Consider the following 19,685-nt stretch of genomic DNA (forward strand, 5'->3'; position numbering starts at 1 on the left):
TTTAGTCATTCTGAATAATTCAATCAATCAGATTTGATAGTAGCAGTTAGGCAAGTAATAAGATACACTTAGTGTAAGAAAATATTTTGAGCTTCACCTGGTGCTGTGACGGTGGCAAGGACACAGATGTCATCGTGTATTTATTTATTGAACCAGGCGCTTTCCTTCCTGCTGCACAGGCAGGCAAGGCTCAGAAAATCCAGTGGGGGAGGGGGGGGCTTTGGAGGCCTCCCCCCCCCCCCCCCCCGCATTCCTGGCTGCAGACATTTTGTTCCCAGAGATTGTTTTCCTCCCCTGGAAAGTGGCACATAGTAAAATAGAAAAATACCTGAAGCCCAGAGAGGATTTCATGTCTTACCTCCAGCCAATAGCTTGAGCTTCCTCTCCCACAAACTCTGTCCTCAGGGTGTCTGGTCAGATTGCAGGGTTTGTTTCAGCAATTTTAATCTTGTTGGGAGAGTTTTCTGGGGAGCAGGGGAATGACCTCCAGGAGACAAAAGAGAGAAGAGAAGCAACCTGAGCTGGGGAAATCCACTTTTCAGTCCACACGGGAGTAAGTCATTCTATTTTATTTGTGTCAGTGGGGTGGTGAATGAATAGATGTATGAGGAGTGTGTGTGAAAACCCAACCTGCCCCCCGCCCCAGGAGGCAGTAAGGGTGGGGGTTGGAATGTAGGGATGTCAAAGACTATCAGGTCTGATAAGTCTGTTGTGCGGGTAGCTAGAGAAGAAAATGGATTCCTTGTCTTCTTTTTGCACCTGTTACATTCTATTCCCAAACCCTCTATTTTCATGTTCTTATGTACTCTTAGTTCTCACTCAATTTATAATCCTGTTCCCAAAGCACAAAACCATCCTAAGTTGGCGAGATCCCGAGGAACTTCTAAGGTTAGCGCCCCCCTTCCCCTCCTTCATTGATGGACCCAGCCTTCTCCTGCCCCAAATTAAATCGTGTAGACCCATGCACTGAGCATTAAATCAGAATCTCTAGGGGGTGGGACCCAGACATAGGTCTTCTTCCTCTTTGTAAGTCAGGAAATTGAGGCCCAAAGAGTCCTCTGCCTAAGGGAGCACCTAAATGATTATACCGAGCAAAACATCAGCCTTCCATGCAGCTGCCCATCTTCCAGAGTGCAAGAGCACTCCTCTGCCAGGTGTTTTGCCATGGGAGAATGCTGAGAGCACTTTAAAGCTTCCCTCAGTGAATAACTTTAATTAATGGTTTTCAAAGTGTGGTCCATGGACCTCTGGGGGTCCCTAATGACCTTTCAGAGGATCTGCCAGATCAAAACTATTATCACAAAAATACTGAAACATTATTTGTCTTTTTCACTGTTTTGACATATGGAGTGATGATAAAAAGCAATAGATGGTAAAACTGTTGGTGGTTTAGCATGAACCTAGGCAGTGGTCCCAAATTATACTAGTTGTCATAGAATTCTTCACTGCCATACAGCCGTGGTTAAAAACAAACCAAAACCCAAAACATTTTGCTTGCTTGTGTTTTGGATGCAGCAATAAAAATTGTTAATTTCATTAAATCTTGATAAAGCCCTTTTTCTGCCCTGTAAGGAAATGGGAAATATGCCCAGAGCATCTCTGCTGGATTTCCTTGAGATGATAGTCATCTTGAGGGAAAGCACCTGTCTGATTGTTTAAGTTGCAAATTGAACTAGCCACTTTTTCATGGAGTACAGTTTTTACTTGGAAGAACAATGAACAAATGATGATTATCCAACCTCGGATATTTGGCAAACATTGTCTTGAAAATTAACAAAGTAGACCTGCCACTTCAAGGAAAACTAATAGTATTTGTTGCTAGTGATAAAAATCCAAACTTTTTAAAAAGGTACAAACTTCCAGCTATAAAATAAGTAAGTCCTGAAAATGTTGTGTACAGTATGGTGACTGTAGTTAATAATGTATTGTGTATTTGAAAGTTGCTGAGAGAGTAGATCCTGAAAGTTCTCATGACAAGAAAAAGAAATTTGTAACTGTGGTGATTGTTGTTAACTAGACTTATTGCAGTGATCATTTCACAAGGTATACAAATATCGAATCATTATGTCATACACCTGAAACTAATGTAATGTTATATGTCAGTTATACCCCAATTAAAAAAAAAAAATCCAAGCTTTCAAGCTATCACTGCAGTCCCTTCTCTGAACTAAGAACTTCCATTCTCCCCCTTTCCCAGGGCTTGTTGTTATTTGTTTGTTTAGTGACTTTTCTGAACTAATTCTTTAAGTCAGTATTCTTTATTGTTTCTGGTCACTGAAGTCTGCTCAGTTTTACTTAGTGGTTGACTAATGACTACATGGAGATTTCCTTAGATGCCTGGAACAAGTAAGTCTCCCAGTTTTTGTTGAGAGACTCTGTGCACATGTTGGGGCATGCCTTCAACACTCAGCCAAGCAGTGGGCAACTCTGTCTTAGCCTTCACTTCCTGCTAGCACGAAGACTTCAGGTCAGTTGAGTTGAGAGCTTAGTGTCTTCTCAGGTCTTTCCTGAGCATACATATAGCCGTGGACATGCTCACAGCCATACACGTGTGCATGGCCTTCTGGATTCCCAGAAACATGTTGGAGCTTTTCAATGCCCCCTATGGACATCTCATTCCCTAGCTTTCCCTTTTAATCTTTCTGGTTAGCCTGTTGTTTGTCTCGCCAGTTATCCACTGCCTCAGGCAGCCATCATGTTAAACAGTTGCCTCTGAATTTCTTCCTGACAAATGTCTCAGGGAAAATGTTCTTCAGTCTAGTTGAACTCTGAATCAGGGCACATAAACACAGTCTTATTAATGTGTTATTTATTTATTTGAGAGAGAGAGTGAGCCGGAGAGAGCGCATAAGCCATGGGAGGGGCAGAGAAGCAGACTCCCCGCTGAGCAGGGAGCCCAACACGGGACTCAATTCCAGAACCCTGGGATCATGACCTGAGCCAAAGGCAGACGTTTCACCAACTGAGCCACCCAGCAGATCTTTCCGGGAGCCAGCAGACAGATCAGATGACAATTCCCTGGGAATGGGGGCTTTGGAGTTGCTTCAACCGTGTTCGGCCCCTTCTGTGGCTACCAGACTGCTGATTTTCGCCGTGATTGTGAACACTTGGTTTACAGGACTCCACGGAGGTGGGGATGAGGGATAGGACAGGGGAAGTTACAACACCAGAAAATTTGCTCTTCTTCCTGAGATTCAGTAATTTTTCTTGAATAAATCCCCCTCAGATTGTCTTTGGTTAATTTTCAGAATTCTGAAAAAGTTGATTCAGACACATTTTGCCAGCATTCTTGTTGCTTTTACGGAGGAGAAGATTTTCAGTCGTCTTTACTCTGCCATTTTACTGATGTCCTCCATCCTTCCACTGCTACCAAGCAACTTAGCACAGAATTGACTTACATAGTTATGATCAATTAACATTGGTATTCTTTCCCTAACCAGAAATTTCAAAAACTTGTATCCTTCATCAGAAGCTTGACAGTTTGCCAGTACTTCCAAATTATTCTGGAAAGAGCAGTAGGAATATTAATTAATGTGATTTTTAAAAAAAATATTGTATAATGAAATGTAATGTTTAGAAGATCTCGTGAACCAGGTTCCTCCAGATGAGCAATACATGATGTTACAAAATCACATATGGGTAAAATGCATGTAAAATGCAGTCTAGATGAATGGATTTTATGTAACTAGATGATAGAGTTTCAGATTCCACATTGCATCCATTCTTTGTATAGTAGTGAAGATTATCTGCAATCATATGAAAAGACTATTAAAATACTCTTCCTTTTCCAACTGCATATCTGCATGAGGCCAGATTTTCTCCCTATACTTCAACCAAACCAAAGTATTGCATCACAATGCAGAAGCAGATAAAAAAAAAACCCAGCTGTCTTTTATTAGGCCAGATATTAGATGTGTGAAAAAATGTAAAGCAATGCTATTCTTATGAAATTTTACTTTGTTTAGGAAAAATATAGGTAGCATATAAATGTATGCTATCCATGCTCACATGTAATGAGCTTATTTTTGTTATTTTTAAATGAATAAACGTTTTCAATTTTTCTCAGTTTTAATTTTAATATGGTAAATATTGACAGACATAACCCTCATAAACAAACGTTCTTGGGAGTCCTCAATTGTTTTTGAGAGTGTATAAAGGGGTCCTATTGCCCAAATATCTAAGAACCTCTGGTTTAGACCAACCCAGGGGGTTCAAGCCCAGAAGAAGCCCCATCCACTTAAGGTCACATGTGCCTCTTTTTCTTTAACATGGAAATGATTAATTTAGAAAGAATGTAGAGTATTCCAACAAGACTTCCACAGCAAGGCAGGGGAATGCTGCTGCTTCCTTTGGCCAAAAGGAAAGATATGCAAGGTGGGAGTTGTTCAGGGAATTTCTTCCGGGAAGCTTTTGCATTCCTGTCAAATCACTGTGGGGCACACAGGTCACTCTGCCAGCATCTTGCAGATTCTAAAGCCCAACCCTACTCTCACCATTTAGCTGCCCCCACTGAAGTCCCCTCTTGGAGCTTCCCTTGCTCTTCCAGTTTCCACCTGACAACTTAGCACAGAACTGACCTACGAGGTCAGACTGTTTCTCCCAGTAGACTTGCAGTCATTTTAGGACTGGACATGACGTGGCACGCATCTCCTTGACTCTTGCTCGGCACTCAACATAATACTGGGCACCAGAACAAAGTCTTTACGAGTGTGTCAGTTGACCGATGCAGATGAACACTTAGGACAGAAACAGTGTATTTGCAAAATTGATTGCTCTACATCTGTCACTTCCTTTTTCTGAATGTGAGTTTTCTAACACGATGTACCAAGCCCGGCTTCAGAGTAGAAGGCTCTGGTTTCCTAGCCCAGCTCCATCACTTACCAACTTTGTCACTTTGGGGAAATTACTCAACCCCTTTGAGCCTCAGTTTTGCATGCAGGGAGCAGCACGCACATTGCTTACTAGAGGGGACATTCAACAAATGTAGCACTCCTGGCCGAATGTTCTCCCTCTCTTAAGATGCTTAGAGATAATGATCAAGGACGTGTCAACCACAAACCATAAGTCACTGAAAAGAGGTCATTAGCCAGTGAGAAGAACTGTACTTAATTAACTTCTGAGAGGTCAGTTATGCTTTTTCCTCTTTGGTAGACATAGGATGATCTGTAAATCTTCTATCGGCTGAAACACATACTCCATAAAATCATATATTACTAAATCATAACGTTCTCCCATTTGCTTATTTAGTCATTCAGAAGTGAAATATATTTAACCCAATTATTTTCTCCATATTTTTTCTAAAATTTCTTTGGTTTTCCATCCTTGGTTCTTGAGAACCATCCCTGTTCCCTGCCTTGAATGCTTTCTTACCTGGTCCTTTGGCCTCTCTGCCTTATTTCCTTCTCTCCCTTTCTGTTCTTTCCACACAAGTCTTGGTACTTTCGGGGCAGGTGGTTTCCCTGGCATAGGGATCATGTCTGGATAAATCAGGAAATCAGAATTACTTGGGATTTCCCAGTAGCCCACGGTACTATTCTGTGCTCCTTGTAAGTTCCTATCTGAGGCCAGGTCTCCAAGAATTAATGGAAAAGAGGCAAGCGGGCAGTGGTGTGGGCCATGTGACGCTCAAACGAAGGCCCCCTTCTCTTCATTCAGCTTTAATTCAGCTCAGCTGAGGAGACCTACGTGTAAGTAATCCTCATTATTTAGGATTACTTACTTGAGGATGAGGCGGTCTCCAAGGGCGGGCCCAGGACAATTTGTAGCAGAATGTGTTTGGGATCTCTTTTTTTCTTTTTTAAAGGTTTATTTATTTATTTGAGGGGGGAGGGGCAAAGGGAGAGGGAGAGGCACCCTCCCCGCCGAGCAGGGAGCCCAACACGGGGCTCTAACACAACCCTACCCGAAATCAAGAGTCAGATGCTCAATCGACTGAGCCACCCAGGCGCCCCTGTTTAGGATCTTTAAAAGCAGACTCTCAGGCCTTTTACCCATGGATTCTGATTCAAAAATTTTAAATGGAGTTTCCTGATGCTTCTTCTGCACACTTCTTGAGAACCCAAGGTAATCTGGTCTTAGCACTCTCATTTTTTTTTTAAATTGAGTTATATTTGGGGCGCCTGGGTGGCTCAGTCGTTGAGCGTCTGCCTTCGGCTCAGGTCACGATCCCAGGGTCCTGGGATCGAGCCCCACATCGGGCTCCCTGCTCAGTGGGAAGCCCGCTCCTCCCTCTCCCACTCCGCCTGCTTGTGTTCCCTCTCTCGCTGTGTCTCTCTCTGTCAAATAAATAAAGAAAATCTTTAAAAAAAATAGTTATATTTGACGTACATTGTGTATGTTTTAAGGTGTACAGCATATTGATTTGACGCATTTATGATTGCCATAGCAGTTTTAGCTAATGTTTCTATCACACCATGTAAATACCATTTTAGCCCTTCCACATTCTTACAGAATATATGTGGCATAAAGTTTCTGCTTTGCCAAGCCCGTTCCCATTGATTTTCTCATTTGAACCTCAGAATAACCTTGTGAAGTAGACAGGAGGGGCAGGTACTTTTCCTCTAGAAAGGTACCCTAAATTTCAGTCTCCCCATGTTGTTGGCCAAGACAAATCTGAATATCAGCGGTGGCCAGCCTCAGCCACCCCTGATGGGCTTCTACTTGGGAATCAGACTATTAAAAACCAAGATATTAACAAAATTGGAATTAGTCTATGATTTTTAAAAATGAGGTGTGTGTGAGCAGGCACCCAACTATTTTATTTTTTTAGATTTTATTTATTTATTTGACAGAGGCAGAGAGATCACAAGTAGGCAGAGAGGCAGGCAGAGAGAGGGGGAAGCAGGCTCCCTGCTGAGCGGAGAGCCCAATGCGGGGCTCGATCCCAGGACCTTGAGATCACGACCTGAGCCGAAGGCAGACTCTTAACCAACTGAGCCACGCAGGTGCCCCAAGCACCCAACCATTGAGGGCTTATGAGCACATATGAGCTTGGGGAGACAGAAGGATGCCTTCAGCGAGAAGAAAGCAAATAAGAAAGACTGTGTGCCATTGAGTGTCTAACAATGACCCTTCTAGGTTAGATATTGGTGCACATTTTATGCAAATCAGTCAATAAATATCTAAACATCACCTCTAATTCTGGCCAGACCCACAACTCCTGCCTTCTGAAAATGCTGATTTACTTTTGAGCTGGATACTGCATCCAGTGAGACCAGCAATGTTATAGCTACACTGAGGTCAATTGAGATAAAGGAGTGCAAATTACAAAGCAAGTGTAACAAGTTTTTATTGGGACTGCAGAGCCTGGAGGCCCTAGTGGGAAAGGTCAGGAAAGCCTGTTAGGCTTGAGTTAATAAAGGGAGGGGCCACAGGAGTACCATCTCTCCTGGAGCAGGGAGAGCAGGCTCAGCATGATCCAGGATTCAGTTTCTTCCCTGCTGGGTCCAAGCCAAACACCTGACTTGGTCTATGTAAGTCAGGATGGCGTGTGGACATGGGTTTCCAGCCAGAGGGGCTCATGGGGTGGGGTTTAGACTTCATAGTCATGTAAAATGAAGAGAAATGGCACCATTCTTCATACACATAATCCCAGTGTGGTACCTTTACAGCCTCCTGGGAAGAACCTTGCCTTCTCAGCACAGGCTTAAAAAGAGCAATTGCTTATGCTCTTCCACTGCATGGGGTCGAATTCTTCAGTTGTTTTTATACAATGTCTCACTCCAGAAAATGATGGTTTTTTTTTTTCAAATTCCCATAGCATAAAAAAAGACTTAAAATAAAAGGAGAAAAGAAGAAACTAGAATGTCAGATGCTTCCCCATTCATCTGAATAAGTCTCAGCATTTTTCAAGTTGGGGTAATATTGTGAAAAGTTCTAAGGGAAGATGCTGAGCTTCCTGGGTTCTCAGCTCGAGGGCAACTGGAACTCAGGAGCTGGTTGCCTCTGACCACGAGCACCTTTGCAGGGAGACCACAGATCTCTTTGAGGGTGCAGCAAAAACCATGGTGGTTTTCTGTGTGCCATGACGTGAAAGAGTTGGCATGTCCGTCCAAACCCAGCAAACTTACCTGTTTATTCTCTTCCTCCTAGCTGTATCCCAGATGACGCTGCTGTTTACCAAATCTCCGCTAAAAACTGTTCCAGAATGATTTGCTGCTCTGCGTCTGTTGAATTCACGTGCTCAGCAGAGAACCCAGAGCTCTCTCCCAGCCGGAAGGATGGCGGGGGCACGGGCTGGAAACATGCAACAGAGGCATGTGTGCAGGAGAAAACAAATCAGCTCGATGAGAAAGAATATCCTTGCAAGGGGGAAGAAAGTATCTCCGCAGGTCGTCGCGTGTCAGCTGATGCCCCCTCCTCCAAACTCAGCTGTCCATGCTCACTCCAGTTATTGGTCAATAGAGGCACTAGTGCCTCCAGTTCTGAAAATCCCCGGGATGTTAAAGGAACGAGGCCAACGGAAGAGGCTCATGATCTGGATGACGCAGAGGAGGTTGCAGATGGGTTGCTTTTCTCTAATTCAAGTTATATTCCCACTAAACAAAACGTCTGTTGCCACAGAACTGTGCATTCCAAAGTATCGAGGCTAACGGATGGTGCCTTAAACAGTGATGACCCTCATGAGGAAGTCTCAGATTCTGGGCAAGCGGAACCCAAAGTGCAGAAATACATCAGCTTCAGCCGGCCCCTGTCGGAGGCGACTGCATCCGTCTGTCCAGGTGACAGGGCCACGATCAAGCAGCAAGTTAGCCCACAGGTGTCCAGTGAAGACTCTGACAGTGACTATGAACTTTGCCCAGAGATAACCCTAACCTGCACCGAGGAGTTTTCAGATGATGACCTAGAGTATCTGGAATGTTCCGACGTTATGACGGATTACTCTAATGCAGTTTGGCAAAGGAACCTGCAGGGGACTGAGCAGGTTTTTTTATTAGAAAGCGATGACGAAGAGATAGAATTCAGTGCGTGTTGCCTGGGTGGGTGTGAGCATCTCCTCAGTGAAATGGGTTGTGGGCCTCGGGTGTCAGATGACACCAGGCCTATGGATGCCACCACTGGCTTCTGCGGTTATCACTCACAACCCCAAGAAGTGGGGGTGAGGAGCAGCCAAGCCTCCACCCACAGTCCCTCATCCCTGCAAACGGGGATGATTCTGACTTTGGGACCTCACCGGGACGCAACGTCTACAGTGACAGACCAGGGGAGATATAAGCCACCCACTGCTTCTGAGGCCGCTGAAAATGATTATCCAGGAATTCGAAGAGAAACCAGAGACAGCCACCAGGCAGGAGAGGAATTCACCAGTGACAATCTGCTAAACATGGATAAAGCAGTGATAGAGATGGCGATGAAGCGCTTGTCTGGTGAGTTAGAAAAGTCAGGGGCGAACCAGTGGTTGGAGATCGCAGCCGAGGAAAAAGTAAGGGATGAGGGTTCATTGACCAAGAGGGGCTCAGAGAAACCTGACAGGGTGAGGCGGCCCGGCATGAGAGGAAAACCCAAAAAGCTGAGCCCCAACTGGAAAGAAAGTGCAACAGAAGGCACCCTTAATCTCCTCTATCCCAAAGAACCTGTTAAGCACCCACTAACCCAGAGTGATAAGAGAGACAGTTCTCATGCCGGAGCACAAGCTGCCGAGTGGAATTCCCAGTTCCCTGAAGGAGAATGTGCTGTTGCAGCCCAAGCCAAGCAAGAAGCAAAACCCCATGGAACTGCCCCGGGCTCACTCCCCCGAGGAGGGAACTCAGGCTTCTCGGGAGAAGGGGTGCCAGTCCAGAACCTATTCAAAACGAGCAGAGCTCCAGACTGCAGGGCTCATCCTCAGGTAAGGCTCCTCTTTTTAAAAATTACTAGATGGAAGGTATTTGGGGTGTGTGTGTGTGTGTGTGTGTGCGTGTGTGTGTGTGTGTGTGTGTGTGTGTGTGTATGTCTTCCCTTCATATTCACGATCCCCGTACCACAGTGTAAATCAGAAGCTAGGAGTAGCCGCTGCTGCTGGGAAGGAGATCTGGTTTTGAAAAAAGGCCCAGATAAACCCTAAGCCATCCTAATTATAGCCAAAGACAGAAGTGAGAGGCACTAATGGGATTCCAGACAGCTGGAAAAAGAAATTCGATATTTTGTCGACTGCATGTGTTTTACCAGGCCATGTCCCTATTCAGAACGTTTTTCAAGCAAACGTGTTGGGCGAAGACTTTAAAAGGGAAAAAAAAAATTCTCTGTAGTCATTTTTCAGGAGCCCTTTGAAAACGGTAAGCGCTGGCTTTAATCAGAAATCATCGTAAAAATGAAAGATCTCGGTGTGTCTCAGTGATTTGCAGAGTCCGCTTTCACGGTGCTGGAGAAGGGGGACAGAGTTGGTTTTCTGTGCCCAAAAACCAAAGTGGATTTGTGAACGAATGTTTGTTTTGTTTTTCTTAGATCACAAAGTATGAAAGAGGCTAAGGAAACACTGCCAGGAAATAAATTTGTTTCACCCTGTTACTGATTGGGGGGTTTATTTGAAAGAGATGGAATTAAATTAACAGAAATAGGGCACAAAAGATACTGTGTTTGATATGTGAATTTCTCGTATTAATTTTAAACAGTCCCAAATGGGTTTTGGACTGATGTTGTGCTGTGTGGCCACGATTTTATTTTTGTAGATAACTACCTAAGAAAAGTTATTCAATTATTCTTACTAGACCTGTGTTCTCTCTCCCCCCAACTTCAGAGTAGGAACCTAGTGTTTTTACAGATTGGACATACTCCAAAGAAAATGAAATATTCCCAAATGCATTCACAGTTACTGAACTCTAGCTGTGAAAAAGTAAACATGTAATACATTGGTTTCTAAAGACCCAGTCATAAAGTAGCCAATCTAAAAGTCTCCAGATCTGAGGTAGCTTTTTCCTGAGCAAATTTTCTCTGCCCCATAAGTCACATTTATACTTTACTTTTTGCAGGAGAGCCAGCTTTATGCTATTTGGTCGTTTAACACCTACCACTGGGGTGATCACACGCCAATGACCACAGATGCCTGCCCAGGATAGGTTTATGGAAGTGGTTTAGCCAAAGGTTAATACAAAATGAAGTTGCAGTGTTAATTTTTTCATGTCAGTACACATAGCATTTCCTTTTCTATTCATAAAACGCTCTTCCTGGCTCAGCTAAGTACCTTGTTACAGTTGTTTATCCACATTGAGCATTCCATTGGGCAAATTATCTTCCTGATTAAAGGTGAGGCGGGGGTGAGAGAGGTAAAGTGGCCAAGGAAGAATACTTGGAGGGGAGGAGACTGGTGACAATGTTAGTTTTAGACCCACCACTGGGGGAGACAATCTCTAGCTTCCTCAGCTGCCAACAATGAGAGGAGCTAAATGAAGGAGCCCCCTTTGTCATCCTCGGCTTGCATCCTTAAACTGAATTCTGAGATCGGGAGTCCTGGTGACAGCAAGCTCCATGCAGCTAAATAAAATGGGCCATCTCGGGAACCACAGTCGTCTGTCTGGTGCACATTCTTGTCTCCATCAAAGTTCTTGTGGGACTGTTTCTTGTACACTCACACACACTCACCTTTCCAGCTATCGGCTCCAGGTCTGAGGTGCGTGTTTTGTGTTTTGTGGCGTGACTCCAGCAATTACCTCAGACCCATAAAGGTGACTTTTTAGGAAGCTTGCATTCTGCAGGTAGTTGGGCTGTCTCTCACTTTGCTGTGCTCAGTAGCAGAGCCAGCCTCTCACTCAAGGGCGACCAGAAATGTGAATGGAAGTTGGAGATTCAGGGGCGGTTCTGTGCAGCCTGAAGTTAGAAATAGGAGCTCTGTATCTGTGGCATTTATTTTCCCTTAACTAAAGCGGGAAAATTCTGCCCCAGGGCCAGGGGCATAGTGAGAGCAAATTCTTTTATCCATGTAGAAAGTTACTAAATGTAGGAGATGCCTATGTCCCTTACATGCATATACAATATAAGCCAAATTTACAGCGAAGGGCTAAATATCATTCTAAATGTGACACAAAAGCATGAGAAGGTCCCTGGGAGCTAAATCAGACTTTTTTAAAGTACTGCTGAAAAAAAAGTTGGTGAATCTTTCGATAAGTCAAAAAGACATTTTAAATATTTATTCTCAGACACCTGACACTTGTGGGATCTTAAAATTCGAAATGGTTAAAAATCCTTGGTTGGGGGGTAATATTAATAAATCTGCCCACTCCTGACTCTTGCCTGATACACTTACCTTTAGGTGTCTTTTTGTAGAAACAGTGACCGTCAGCTTATCTTTTAGTAGGTTGTCTTCATCTGTATATTGCTTTTAGCATTCTGAGGAAAAGTCCATACCTCTAATTCTGCATTTTAAGAACAAGGCTATATTGTAGAATATCTCCTGCCTAAACATAGATCTGCAGGTGTATTTACCTCCTGTCTTCCCCTCCTGCTTTTACAATGTAAGACCATCTTGTGCTGATTTGTGTGGAAATAGTATTTACCCAGGCTAGGATTGGAAAGCCTCCAGTTTCTCTCCATTTATGGAAGATTCCAAAGTTAATCCCAGTTTGGGAGTGGAAAACAGAGAGGGTACCCCAGGCTAACTTGAATCATCTTCAAGGATCACACCACCAATCCTTCACCTTGGTTTTGCTCTTGCTTTTATGATCCAACTCAGAGGCAAGGCCTGACGACCTGCCCTCTTAAGTTTCCTTCTAGCCACACTGGGGTAAGATCATCCTCACTCTTAAATCAGAAGTGCTGTGTCTGTCCTTCTGCATCGCTGCCCAGCTGCACCCCAGAGAGATTTGCATTTCTCTTTGGGGTCATGGGATCTCAAGTGTACAGTATGAAAGTATAATCTTAGGTTTTGAGAGTTAAGAATCTTCCTGATCAGGAATCAACACTAAGCATAGAAGGTGAGCTCCTTGACAGCAGGGAGTTTGGTCACTGTATTTTATTCATGGATGGGTCCCACGTCCTTGGAATCATGCTGGCCACATAGTAGGCACTCAAGAATTGAAAGAATAAGTAGCCATATGAGACAAGATTTAATTCCATTAATTCAGTAGTGATCATTGGTCTCAACCACTTTTTATGGCCTTTGGTGCCATAAATACTTTCTTTGGTTCCCTTCACGTACCAATTTTCCACTTGCCAAATTGCTTCCATTGCTCTTTGGGCCCTGGGAATGGATTACTTTGTACTAAACTGTAAACACCTTGCACTTGGGTTCCCTTGTGTATGCTGATGATTCACACATAACCTTGGCCTCATCAGTGCCTTGTTAGCTTTCCCAGATTGCTGCCTAGACCCAGGAAGACTTTACCACATTCCCCTAGCATTCAAGACCCTCTGCCATATTGCTTCCATTTACCTCTGAGTGGCAAAGCAGACAAACACACCAGTTTCTTCATCTGGAAAATGAAGCTTTCTCACAGATGTGTGGTGTTTCTTCTGTCTTCCTGCCTGGAATGCCCTCACCTGGCTTGTTGCCAGATCAGCTCCTTTCATCCTTCAGGACCAAGATCCTGCAAGGTACTTCAGATGCACCCCACCCCTGAAGCACAGTCCCCATCCCTAACTATGATTTCTCTTTCCACAGCATTCTTGTTCGCGTACTCTGTGTAAGGCTCTGGACCTGAGTTTGGGTCCTGCCCCACTACTTTCTGATTCTGTGACCTTGGGAAAAACTACCTAAGCTCTCCCAGGCCCAGTTTCCTCATCTAAAACAGAAAACAGAAATCAGAAATGATAATACTAATAATAATACCTCATAGAGTGTTGTGAGGATTAAAGTCTTGCATGAAAATGCTTATCATAGTACCTATTATGCAGTTAACATTTAATGAGTATTATCATTTTTATTTTGGTTATTATTTACTTTTTTAAAAAAGATTTTATTTTTACTTAAAATTAATCTCTACACCCAACATGGGGCTCAAACTCACAACCACAAGATGAAGAGTTGCATTCTCTACTGACTGAGCCAGCCAGGCCTCCCTGTTATTTACTTTAATACTCTGTCCTTTTCGCCCATATTAATAAGACAGATCGAGGGCTGGCTGTGAGTGGTTTTATACTTTTTAATAGAAATTTTCATTGAGATAATTGTACATGCACACACAGCTGTCAGAAACAGCATGAGAGATCTTATACACGTTGCCCCGGTTTCCCCTACAGTAACATTTTGTAACACTATAGCACAATATCACAACCAAGGTATTGATATTGATACCATCTAGTGATCTTATTCAGATTTTCCCAGTTTTACTTGTGTGTGTGTGCGTACGTGTGCACACACACATGCACGCACATGAAGATCTCTCAAAATTTATCATCTGTGTGGGCTTGTGTGATAAATGTAGCGTGAAACTTCATGCTAATCTGAGTTCAGCCTAGGAGCTAGGCAGGTGGTACAATAACACAGTATCTGGCAGCTTGAAATGGTCATGGCCATCCAGTAACAGGCAGGACACATAGTAGGTCTCCAATAAATATATATATATTTTTTTAGCATAGGAAAATATCAAGCAGGGACCCCACCCCACGGTTGACCCGGAAAGTAACACAAACATTTGTTTTGTTTTTAATCACAAAGCCTACTCTGGCTCAGTCAGTTAAGCATCTTCCTTCAACTCAGATCATGATCCCGGGGTCCTGGGATAGAGTCCCACTTCGGGCTCCCTCCTCGGTGGGGACCCTGCTTCTCCCTCTGCCTGCTGCTCCCCCTGCATGTGCACTCTAGTAAATAGATAAAATCTTAAAAAAAAAAAAAAAAGGAAAATATCGAGCAGATAATCTAAACCTCCTTGTAATGTAGTTTTCATCCCTGGGAGAGAGCAACCTGAGATTTGAGTTCATCTGTATAATAAAATGCACCCCCCCCTCCAATAACAACTGTTCAAACGGTCTCCAGAAGGCGGATAAGCCAGCTATCTACCAATGATAGGAAGGGCCGAAGTTTATAATCGCTCAACTCTTCAGCACGTAGCAGTCAGGCCTCTTGCCAACACCACCCCACGGTTGACCTGGCAAGTAACACAAACATTTGTTTTGTTTTTAATCACAAAGCCTACTTTGTGATTAAATCACAAAGCCGCTTCTGCCAAATACCATTACTGCCCTGCACCTGCAGGATCGCCGATGCCCTGGCTCCCCGCGGTAATTGTACTCAATGATTGTTAAATAATCAATGGAAACTCACTTGAACCTCCAGCCTTGCTACTCACAGTGCAGTCTGCAGGCCAGCTTGTCAAAGTATAGACCCTCAAACCCTGCCCCAGCCTCATGAAATCAGGATCTGCATTTTAACCTGATTCCTGGGTGATTCATATACACACTGAAGTTCCAGAAGTTCTGGTCTACAGAGGGGAGATCTTTCTCAGATTAGAAAAGACTCTAACCCAGAGGGCTGGCTGGCTGGCTAGAACCCGAACACAGTCTGATTCCTGAGTTCGGCCCACAGAGATTCTGATGTAATTTGGTCTGAGCGTGGCTTGGGCGTTGGAGATTTTAAAAGCTCCCGGATGGTTCTCTGGACCCACAAATTTGAGAATCTTAGCTGTGCTTTAGAACCATCCCTGTTATTTTCTAAATGTAGAGATGCCTAGGCTCCACCCCTGGAAGTTCTGACGTCAGTAGTGCTAGGGTCCTAGGGCTCAGGCTCGTAGACCTGCAGCCCTTAGTGGAATGGAAGGGTCGCCCTGGGAGGCTCCAGGTTGAAGACCCGAAGAGCAGGGCTGCAGCCTGTAGGGAGCTGAAGGTTGTACAGCTCATGAAAGCACTCTATCAGTGAGTCGGGAGCCCCTTGCCCCAGATTTCCCTCCAGTCTTAGCTGAGGAGCCCAGCACCAGGTTATTCAGTACTACTTTTCAAACAGGCAGTGGGTATTCGCCACCCAGATGTTGCTGGTCTCGTGACATATATGCATGCCGGAAATACCTCGTATTCTGCTAAAATCACAGCCTTTCAAGTGATCAGGGCTTTTGGGGAAAATAGCATTCCCTGCAGGTCGCTTCACAAACAGGTCATTGGAAAACCAGAGACAGAAGCAAAAAAATGTGCGCAGGAAGTCCCCTTGGACGGTCCAGGGAGGCAGCCCAGGTTGGCTGGGGGTTGCTAGGGCGGATATTCAGATAACTGCGTGGAAATGTTGGCAGCCCTCATGTTAGGCCAGTGGGAGGGTGCTGAGGCTGCAGGGACAGGAAGGGGAATCTCCACGCCAGCGTGGCTGGGCCTGGGAGGGTGGGGTGCAACCTGGCCTCAGACCCACCGGCCTAGAGTGCCCGTCTCAGGAGAGAAGAGTGCAGGGCAGGCCTCATTTTTAATTTTATTCAAATACGCCTAGAGTTTCTGCTGTCAGTGCAAAAGTTGAGTTGAAGGCTCTTCCCTTTCCAGCTCAAGATTCTCTGCTTGACCCCAGCGCTTCGGGGGCCCCTTGGCCTAGGAGAGACCACGTAGGAACCAATGCAGCATCTACGTCACAGCGACGTCATTCCCCTACTCACCCATCTCAGAGGGGTAACTCGTTACAGATCCCGTGTTGTAGCACAGAGACACCAGGGCCCGCAGCCTGCTTCTGCTCGGGGCTCAGGGCAGTGCGGCTCCCCCTGGAGGGCGTGGATTATTTGCACTGGATTCACCTGCTATGGTGCATGTTTAGCTCTCTAAATTTTGCCTCAGGCTTGTTGAGTTGGCACTTGGAACCAGCGCCGGAGGTGGTTCCTGTGGGCAGTACAATTCCAATCATGGGCTTCATGAGACCGAGATCTCGAGTGAATACTACCACCTGAGGCGTTCCCATAAAGAATCACAGGATTTTGGATGCAACAGGAAGTGTCGGGCTTGTCAGGTGTAACCCCTTTGCCCTAAGAGGGGGAAAAACCCCTCATGATTTGGATGTTTCTCTGCTTTCTACTTGGCTTGCTCTAAATGCAGCTTGTTCCTCACCTGTCCAGCAACTGAAATAAATACAGATCCTGATTTATTGTAACTAATCCGAAACAGGTGTGCTGTCTACAGCTGAGCTTTATTTTAAGGAGTAGTTCAGTGACCGGAATTTGGGTGGCAGCAGTGGAGGCGGACGGAGAAGGGTCGCATGGCTGCTTGTGGGGGTTTAAGTCCTTGTAGCAAATCTCTCACCACTGCCTTGGATGGGAGCTGAGTGCCACAGACATGCCTTGTTGGTGTTTTTCGGCTATGACGGCGGAGAAAGAACTTGCTTCACTGATAATGGGACAGGAAAAATGTTGGATTAACTACCCACCTATTAATATAAATGATAAAACTCTGGCAGAACAGGGTGGGGGCAGCCCTTGGTAGATCAATAGATAAACCAAACAAAGTAGAGAGTACAGAATCAGACCCAAGAATATACTGGAATTTGATTTATGTTGGAAATAGCCTCTCAAGTTTTAGGAAAGAAACAACATCTTCAATGCTGACACGATTAGCCATCTATGTGGAGAAAAAAAAAAGACCAGTACTTTTCAGTGGACCCAAATAAACTCCAGATGGATCTTTGAGTCAAATATATTTTAAAAAGCCCCAAATTATAAACTACTAGAAAAAATATTGGAAACTGTTTTTATGAACTTGAAAGCCATAAGATCTTCTTGGGACACAAAGGACGAAAAAGAAAGAAAGAAAACATTGATCATTTTGGTTACATCAAGTTAATTTCTATATAACAAAAAATGTCATAGACAAAATTAAGTGAAAGTGAGATACTGGAAGAAATATGTAGGACGTATGTAACAGACGAAGATTAATTTCCAAAGTATATGAAAAGCAGATAAGAAAACACATCCCTAATGGTTGAATTTTAAGGGAAGTAAATGCGAAGTTCATAGACTAGGATATACAAATGGTCACTCAACATGGGAGATGTTCAACCTCATGAGTAGTTAGGAAAATATAAATTTTAAACATAATATCTCTCACCCATCAGATAGGCAAAAAATTTACAGGATGGGAGACAATATCAAGGTGTTGAGACTATGGAGAAATGGGTACTTTGTCAGCAAGTGTATAACTTGGTGATATCTTTTAAACTTAAAGAGGGCATTACCTGCTATCCTGCAGTTTCATGGGCCCAAGGAGACACGTACCATGACGTAGAGCGAGAAAGGTATATTACAGAATGATCCACAGAACATGGTACCATGTATGTACCCACCCCGAACCAACCCATAACCGTATATGTCATTTGCACCTACACATGGGAGTACATAAAATTATCTTTGTTAAGTGTAGAAGGATCCACACCAAAGTGACAACCGTGATAACTCCGGGAAGAGACACAGGAAACTTGCATTTGGACCGTTGATTAGTAATGTTAGAGTTTTTAAGGAAACTATATTCACTTGTTCCTTGTATTATTGAAAACTACTATTTTTTTAAAAAAGGAGACTAAACGGAGGTCTAGGAATCCGTGATTTGGGTCCTGGTTCTACCATTAGCCAGCTTTGTGTCTCTGAGCCCATTTCTCCTCTTCCTTGGGCCTCTTCCCTCAGTTTTTCCTTAAACTGAAAGGGTTTGAACATGAGTATTTCTAAGTTTCCAAGGCACGAAAATCCTGTGAATCCCTAATTCCATATCAGCCAGCTGCCAAAATAAATATCAAATAGAGTGGAAGAAAATGTGGATCTCAAGGTGAGGAAAGCCTTTCTAAGCATAAGGGGGAAAATCGATAAACCTGACACTGTAAGAATTCTGCATATTAAAAAACTCATAAACAGAATTTAAAAACAAATGAAAACTTAGAAAAATACGTACTCGGGGCGCCTGGGTGGCTCAGTCGTTAAGCGTCTGCCTTCGGCTCGGGTCATGGTCCCAGGGTCCTGGCATCGAGCCCCGCATCGGGCTCCCTGCTCCGCGGGAAGCCTGCTTCTCCCTCCCCCACTCCCCCTGCTTGTGTTCCCTCTCTGCTGTCTCTCTGTCAAATAAATAAATAAAATCTTTAAAAAAAAAAAGAAAGAAAAGTATACTGGTGATATATAGACAAAGAAGACAGCGTAAGAACATGAACAGCTTAATCCAATATAGGCAAAGAAATCATAGTCAATTCATTAAAAAAATGTACAATTACATCATAAACTTAATCAGCTGACTTCCTTCACCGGTTCCTTCCTTCGTCAGTTTTCAGTGATTGCTTTTGAAGTGATAATATCTCCAGCTGATAAGACTGAGGAAAGAGGCTTTCTTCTACTCTGCTGATGGAAGTGCAAATTGGTATCATCTTTCTGGGTAGCAGATTGGCAATATTTACTAATATCTTTAAAATGCGAACTTTGGCCCAGTGATTCACCAAATGCAGTGATGAGAGCTATAAGAGCTAGCTGGACAAGAATGTCCATTGCAGCATGACTTGTAATAACGAAACTTTGGGAACGATCTAGATCTTTAACCGCAGGGGTAGGGGGATGGTTAAATATTGTAGTACAAAATCCTTTGGAACACCACACGGCCGTTACAAATCATGCTTTGAAAACATTTAAGGATATGAGAAAATACTTGCAAACAAATGACGAAGCAATATATATGTAGTCTCTTCCCTTGAAAAACTTGGGTGTCATGAGAGAAAGCTCCAGTTCTTCCCCTGTGATCCCATGGACCCTAACTAAGTGAAACCCCTGGGCACTTTCCTATTCAATGCCTTTACACCTCACTGCAATTCTAGCATAAATGAGTCAGTCTCAAAATCACTTGTTGAGCTC

General features: G+C 43.9%; 1 protein-coding gene across 1 annotated transcript in view; it reads left to right on the plus strand.

Moving 5' to 3' along the window:
• Positions 1–19,685, plus strand: part of ALPK2 (alpha kinase 2) — a 103,009-nt gene that overhangs the window by 21,839 nt on the left and 61,485 nt on the right. Inside the window, 1 exon segment of the mRNA XM_028102970.2 lies at positions 8,092–9,826. Within this exon segment, the coding sequence (XP_027958771.2) occupies positions 8,092–9,826 (1,735 nt within the window).

The sequence above is a fragment of the Eumetopias jubatus genome, unplaced genomic scaffold (genome assembly GCF_037043125.1).
Source record: "Eumetopias jubatus isolate StellerSeaLion01/CBP00866 unplaced genomic scaffold, mEumJub1_p1.0 scaffold_16, whole genome shotgun sequence".
Taxonomy (NCBI): Eukaryota; Metazoa; Chordata; class Mammalia; order Carnivora; family Otariidae; genus Eumetopias; species Eumetopias jubatus.